This window comes from Penaeus chinensis, chromosome 7, assembly GCF_019202785.1.
Source record: "Penaeus chinensis breed Huanghai No. 1 chromosome 7, ASM1920278v2, whole genome shotgun sequence".
Lineage (NCBI taxonomy): Eukaryota > Metazoa > Arthropoda > Malacostraca > Decapoda > Penaeidae > Penaeus > Penaeus chinensis.
The window spans coordinates 15,486,293-15,493,792 of NC_061825.1; the positions used below are offsets into that span (position 1 = coordinate 15,486,293).

The following is a 7,500-nucleotide window of genomic DNA, read 5'->3' on the forward strand; positions in this document are numbered from 1 at the left end:
CAGCCCAATAACGTAGATACTTTGGTGTCACTACTTGTTATTGGTGTCTTCATGTTATTGTCGTCTTTATATGTTATACAGATTTTGATTTAGATTTTGTTTAGAATTATTTCTTTATATATTTTACATCTCTCTGCAGTCACTTCACAGCACTTGGCTCCAGATGCCAGAGTGGGATTTATTGGCCTTGGGAACATGGGTGGACCAATGGCAATCAATTTAATTAAAAAGGTGAGTCAGATCATAACCAAAAATTTTAAGAAAAATTGATTTGGGAACAATGCTAGGAGGTGCATGTGTAATTGCTTCAGCGGTACAAAGGGTATGTTACCCTCCATTCCCTTGTTCATTGTTGTCGGAGACGGGGACCGAGACGCAATGTATGAGATCAGCCCTACCTTGGACCTCAGCCCTTGCCTCAACTAATTTTGCACGGTCTTTTCTTCTCCCTCTTACCTTTTAGTTCTCTTCTTCATCCCCTTCTTCTGTCCACTTATCCAAATCTTTAACCCAATGCCATTGGGGAAAATGATTTAAAAATGGGGAAAATGCTGTGCTCATTTTCTATATCTGCATATAGATGGCTCTGCGAGTGCTTAGCCACAAAGGAGTTAATTAGTAGGCCTTGTGACCTTATGCGATTTGAATTGGTGGGGAAATGTATTTTTTCACTAGTGCTATAAATATCGATAGTGTTATTTTTATTATAAACACTATAATTACTATAATGTTATAAAGATTAGTAACAGCAAAATAAGATAAAGTAAAATATTTTTGTAAATCAAAGAAAGGCGAGACCGGCAGTACTCATAATTAGCTCATTGGTAACTTAGTACAAGTGTAGCCATCTACGTGTTAAAACAATCAAACATACATACATACATACATACATACATGTCATGCCCATCAGCATTGGGTTAACTCATATTTACCCATTTTTCCACATTACTTTACCATAATGCAGTGTGACCTTTAATGTTTGGTACACTTGTTTGTACTGGCCATTGACCATTGACCATTCTGGAAATCCACAAACATTACTTATTGGGGGAAAAAAAAAATTGTGCTTGAGGTCATCACCCCCAAGCCCCACCCTATTACTATATTTTGAATATGCTACTAATGACCTTAGATGTTGATGCAGCTGAAAACATTCAATTGATAAATAAATAAACAAAGGGTATGGGAAGTGGAAGTAAGGGTGGTAGTGTACATGTCATACATTACAAGAATTCTTTTTTACATCTGATATTTTGATTTACCTGCCAAAATAAACCATATAAGGCACTTGTATAACTGGGTGGTTTTAGTAGGATGCAGCTGAAAGAAACTTGCTCTAAACACCCCCTACCCACCCATTCACAGCAAAAATTACCCTACCTGTTTCTGAGAGGTGATGCTTCATTAATTCAACTTGGATAAGTCATGAAAAATGCAAATACACTTGAATGAGTATCCTATGACCTAAGGGGTAATCTACATATATATTATAGTTAATATGTGTGTGCCAGTAGTTGGGGAGGGTATAACTCAACCCAGACAGATATTAGTAAAAAAGACTTAAATGAACAACCTCGGAAATTATGGATTGTGCAGATATATTATAGTGAATATATTAGTGCCAATCGCTGAGAAAGGGACATACCAAAGTTGTTTTTCTTCTTCTTTAGATGGATAACATAAGCTTAGCACCACATTTGTAGAAAAGGGAAATTAAATGGTTGTACCAGGTAACTTGACCCAGAAAGATACCAGTACAGAGGAGAAAGAAGTTGTAATTTGAATTCTGCCTGATTATTTTTTGACTTGAGTAGCATTAGGTTAGAATGCTAGCTTTGCAATTATGGGATCCTAGGTTCACACCCAATTGACTCAGCTTAAAGCAAGTAATGTTTCAAAGTCAGGGTGGAAGGGAACTGGCTACCCTACTGCATCATCCTGCAGCTTAATATGCATGTTCCTAAATTCCACTTGCATATGGGACGAACTTTGACTTTGACTTTGAATGTTGGGGTAACAAGTAGCAGATAGTTACATAGATGTGGATATGACAACAGGCAACTTCTCAGGAATATGCTCTTTATGAACAACATAAATGCAGTCTGAATGAAGAAAACCAGGGCAGTTGTTGTGTTAAGATAATATGAATATGAAAAAAATTGGGATAAATGGACTAAGCTATTGTTGGATAATAGTTTTGTGATTCTTTGCATTGCCTGGGCTCAATTTTGCCACAAATTGCAGAGGTGAAGAAATTGAGTATGGATTAGTGAAATTTGTTATATTAACAAAGTCAGATAAACACAACCCAGATGAGCAGGAATTTAATCTAGATAATTAAAAAAAGGATTAAATAAAGCACATGTATATACACTGTAATTTGTCCAGCCAATGGAAGTAGCTGTATTCCTCTTTCAGAATTAATAGTATGTTAATTCACATAATGAAGACAATAGCTTATTCAAGAGTATTTAAAGGGGACAGAGAAGGAGAAAAAGGAAATTATATGAATCAAGGGAGGAAGGGAGATAATGAGAAAATAAGAAGTAGAGATGAACTAGTTCATTAATTCTGTGATAATAAATTGTATTTTTTCATTTATCAGCTGTAATTCTTTTCTCACACATTTATATCTTTGTTTATCATTGTTTCAGGGACATAGTGTTGTTGCCTATGATATTAACACTGAATCCATGGAAGCTCTAGAGGATGCAGGAGGGCAAATTGCCAACAGTCCGGCAGAAGTAGCAGGCAAAGCAGACAGCATAATCAGCATGCTTCCCAACTCCCAACACGTGCGCAGTTGTTATACTGGTGAAAAGGGAGTCTTTGAGTGAGTTTGCAGGGATTTTGTATCTTTTACTTCATTATGTTAGATTGTTGAATTATTATTTTTTTTAAGTCTGAGTTCTTTGTGTTTCCACTTTATTTTGTGTTTTTATAGTTTTTTTTTTTTTTTTTCAGTTGATTTTAGAGCGAGATATTGCATATTAAGTTAATTACAAGACTTGCATGATTATTAGTTATCCTGACTAATATAGGCTATCAGATTAAGAAGTATTGTAAAACACATTTCTAATAAGTTTTGTAAAGCAAACAATTTGTGGTGATATAAATACCGGTAGCTTATTCTGCATATGTTACAAATATAAGTCCTCAGCTTTTCTGATCATGGTAAGAGCCTTTTTATACCTGCTAGATCAGGTGAAAAGTTTGGTAAGTACTACACTTTATAACATTTTCCAGTTTTAAGAGTGATATTTATTTAAGATTAACAAAATTTCCCTTTCCTTTCCCAATAGAGCAATCCAACCCGGAACACTCATCCTGGATAGTAGCACCATTGATCCAAGTGTGTCCAAAGAAATGGCTGCTCTTGCATCAAAGAAAGGAGCAGTGTTTATGGATTCCCCGGTTTCTGGAGGTTTGTAAAATTGTTAGTTTTATACTGTAAGCTGAAAATTTGTATAATTTTTTTGTAGTGCATTGGGTGAGGAATAACTCATGTGCCATTGCTTAAAAAGACATAAAAATAATATAGAAACTAGTAGTATTGGCCACCAGACTCCTCTGATTTTGCAATTTAATACAGGGTTTCCAAGTAAGGTACCATTTTCTACCAAAAAAGACAAAAAAAATTCCCTTTACATTTCTCTTACTTTTTCTAAATAAGAAAATTGGAAAATGGCAGTTTGGTTGCATTTGAAGTCTCACTAGCAAAAGATAGAGCTCTGAAATCATTGGTTTTGGAGTAATTTGCATGCCTTGCTTCAAAAAAGTAAAAATTCCAAGAATAGGCAAATTGAAGTTTGGTGATTTCTGTTTGTTTTTTTGTTATCTTTTCATCAATAATAAAAGAAATCTCCAAAAGTGTAGTATATTGTGTAACTTATAACTTGTCTGATTGATGGTTTGGTTGTCATATAAATACATAAAGTACAAAAAGAAAACCACAGTTCCTCAGTTACCATTTGTATGGTATAATTTTCTATATATACTAATTTTAATGCATTTTGAATGATCCATTAGTATGCAGTACAACTAAAGCTGACCAATAATTCATTATAAGAACAATATTTTCAATGGAATCAATTGAATGATGGATGATGAGGGTTAGCTAACGCCTCTTAGTTGGGGATGGAGCAATTTTTTTTTGTTTTATTTGTATTAATTCTTTTCTGTCCTTGTTACTTTTTAAACTCTGTAGCAGATGTACAGGCTAACAAATATGGCCAGGAATTCACATGCAAGTCGTATTTCAAGTGCCTAAAGGCTCTGATATTTTAATTCCCTACCAATTTAGATGGGTTTTCCTCTTATTTTTTTCATTAGACGATTCTGATCCATTAATATTTGGTATAAAGAGATAGGTTGGGCATATTCTAAATAGTATCACTGGGTAACATTGCAACAGTGGTGTAGAGTCTGTAGAATGATCATATATACAAAAATGAGTGAAAAATTTGGAAAAGATAATTGCAGTACTGCCCTTGTAACCCAGCAAAGTAAATTTTGGGGGCCCTTAACTCAGCTTTGACTATAGCAACCCATGCCCATCCAGACAGTCCACCTTGGTAGTAGAAAATACATTGAGTAATTTTTGGTAACATTACAGTTTGTATATGCCTTTTTTTTCTCCTTTTTTTCTTTTTTTCTTTTTCGTTTACAAAAGTGGCTTTATGATTTTGCTGAACTAATGAAAACTGTTTCTTTCAGGTGTAAATGCAGCTAAAGGAGCAACTCTGACTTTCATGGTTGGTGGAGAGGAAAAGGAGTTTGAAGCAGCTAAAGCATTATTGGAATGCATGGGGAAAAATATTGTCTATTGTGGAGGAGTAGGAAATGGTCAGGCTGCCAAGATCTGTAACAATATGCTGTTGGCCATTACCATGATTGGAACTTCAGAGACAATGAACTTGGGAATGAGGTGAGTTGTATTATGTATGAGGGAGTATCTTTAAAAGAAAAGATTTTTAAGTAATTTTTTAAAATTTTATTTGTGATTTATATATATTTTTTCTTATTCTGTCTTCATTTGCTAATATAGTGTTTTGCCATCTGTCATGAAGCACACCCCATATGTAGATGTAATGCTTGTATGAGCATGGGTGTCTTTAGAGGATGTTGAAGTAGTGGGAAAATATTGTAGCTAAAAAAGAAATTTTATTTAGATTTATTTCATAACTTTGCTTATAAAGAGGCTTTCTCATAAAGTGCTCAAAGGGTGCTGGATAGATAGATGCCCCCATACTAACCACAGTTGACAACATAGAGATGCGATCCAACTTTTGTTTTGCACATCTTTTTTTTTATTTTACGGTTTATGCAATTGTTATGTGTATGATAGAAATGACTATGATTTCAAGACAAGATATTTTTCAATGACTCTTTATTTAAAAGTTTATTTTTACTACAATAATAAGATACAAATCACTGATATTTCATACAAGATTGTGCAAAGTTCATTGTCTTAATAAATGCTGTAGTAATGCTGTAGGAGTTATATTTCTTTATTTTTATTTTGTATGTTATATATATTACAGTTACGAAAATTACCAACACCCCAGTCATTTGAACACCAGCAAATCTTTATTCTAAAACTGCTTTGGAAGAAAACTCAGTAAGTTGAGAGGTTCCGTTTTTTGTCCAGCTAGCAGGATTCATGAGATGATATAACAACCGAACTACAAAATTCATCCCTGGGATATAGGTTAACATATATTTTAGCATTAACGGCCTCCTATTTTCCCATCTGTATTTAAACTTTCATCTGGGCTTGCAAAGATTATCATGAGAATGATGCCAAGAAAATTGAGAGAAATGGATGCATGGTCATATTGGGATTGCATGTCATTAATTGTACTCATTGAAGTAAGTATGTATTATATATACTAAATGTTTTGTCTTCTGTGCAATTTCAGTCTGTATGGTTAGAGATTCCTTCTGGGTGCTTTCGTAAAATTATTTTTATAAATGCAGGCTTCAGTAATGTAAAGCTTTGGGTTGATTAACCTTTTGAGATTAGAACAATGAAGAGAACTTCCTCACTGTAAAGTTGTCCTTACAATAGCAAATATTTAGTTTTTGGTGAAAAGGTGAAAACCACACACTGAGAATTGTACATTACATGTAGTGGGGTCTTTCTCGGTCCACTTAGGTCCTTTCAGTGCAGTCATTTGAAAATAAGTCTCAAAGAACATCTAGTGGCCGTCACAGAATTTTTGCCTTGGTTCAGAACTGCTTAACTAATATGACATATATAGTTGTGTGTTTCACAAGTGAAAAATTATTAATTCTGTGAACTATTACTTTCAGATAAAGTCAGACAATTTTAGTTTTAGCTAAATCATGAATTCATAGTAGGCAAAAGAATTGATTATCTTCAATTTTTATCCATAGTCAAGGCTTGTGTATAATGCCATTGATTTATAAGCACGTGTTGGTCAGTCTGATGACTGATGCATGTGGGGCACTGCATGGTGATCCTCCCTGAGTTTACTACTAAAAGGAAGTGCATGCTCTCCAGTATATATCTACATTTCCATTATGCTTATTGCTTTATACTTCAGGAAATATTGATCCTGTTTTAATCCTATTTCTTTTGTGTGAGACAGAGAGACAGAGAGACAGAGAGACAGAGAGACAGAGAGACAGAGAGACAGAGAGAGAGAGAGAGACAGAGAGAGACAGAGAGAGAGAGAGAGACAGAGAGAGAGAGAGACAGAGAGAGAGAGAGAGACAGAGAGAGAGAGAGAGACAGAGAGAGAGAGAGAGAGAGAGAGAGAGAGAGAGAGAGAGAGAGAGAGAGAGAGAGAGAGAGAGAGAGAGAGAGAGAGAGAGAAAATGATAGAATTATTGATACAAAAAGAAAATGTATGGAAAAGTGTATGATAAGAAATTAAGTAAATTTTCTTCTTCTTTTTTCTTCTTTTTTTAGAATGAGTAAAGACAATAATTTTATTCTACATATTTGAGCTGGTGTCTGTATGCTTTTACAAAGAAGATTCTTAGTCATTTTATCATGTAAATCAAAGAAATCAAAGTCATTTTTCAAAATAGCTTTTACTTTTTGTGACAGACTAGGGCTGGATCCCAAGCTTTTGGCAAGTATCATTAACACAAGCAGTGGAAGATGCTGGTCTAGTGAACTATACAACCCAGTTCCAGGCGTGTTGGAGAATGTTCCCTCATCTAATAACTATGAGGTACGTTGATTACAGAATTGTAGTACCTTGTGTAGGGTATTTGTATAAGCTTATTTATCATTTAAAAATACTAAATATTAGTCAATGGGTCTGGATGGGGTGCATTCAAAAGATGCTGTTTCTTTTTGCTGGTCACTGTGTTAGAGGCCTTCATAGTGCTTACCTTGTGCAAGGCCTCTCTTGTAGCCTACTAATCTTGTAAATTCCTTTCTGTGTTCTGTGGGTGCTTTGTTTAATATTTTATTGTTTCTTATAATGTTTATATTTATGTATTAACCAATTTCGTATTAGCCTT

General features: G+C 34.4%; 1 protein-coding gene across 1 annotated transcript in view; it reads left to right on the top strand.

Moving 5' to 3' along the window:
- Positions 1-7,500, top strand: part of LOC125027152 (3-hydroxyisobutyrate dehydrogenase, mitochondrial-like) — a 10,307-nt gene that overhangs the window by 1,390 nt on the left and 1,417 nt on the right. Inside the window, exons 2-6 of the mRNA XM_047616031.1 lie at positions 140-231; positions 2,655-2,833; positions 3,303-3,424; positions 4,717-4,927; positions 7,079-7,205. Coding sequence (XP_047471987.1) covers positions 140-231; positions 2,655-2,833; positions 3,303-3,424; positions 4,717-4,927; positions 7,079-7,205 — 731 coding nt within the window. The remainder of the gene's footprint in view (positions 1-139; positions 232-2,654; positions 2,834-3,302; positions 3,425-4,716; positions 4,928-7,078; positions 7,206-7,500) is intronic.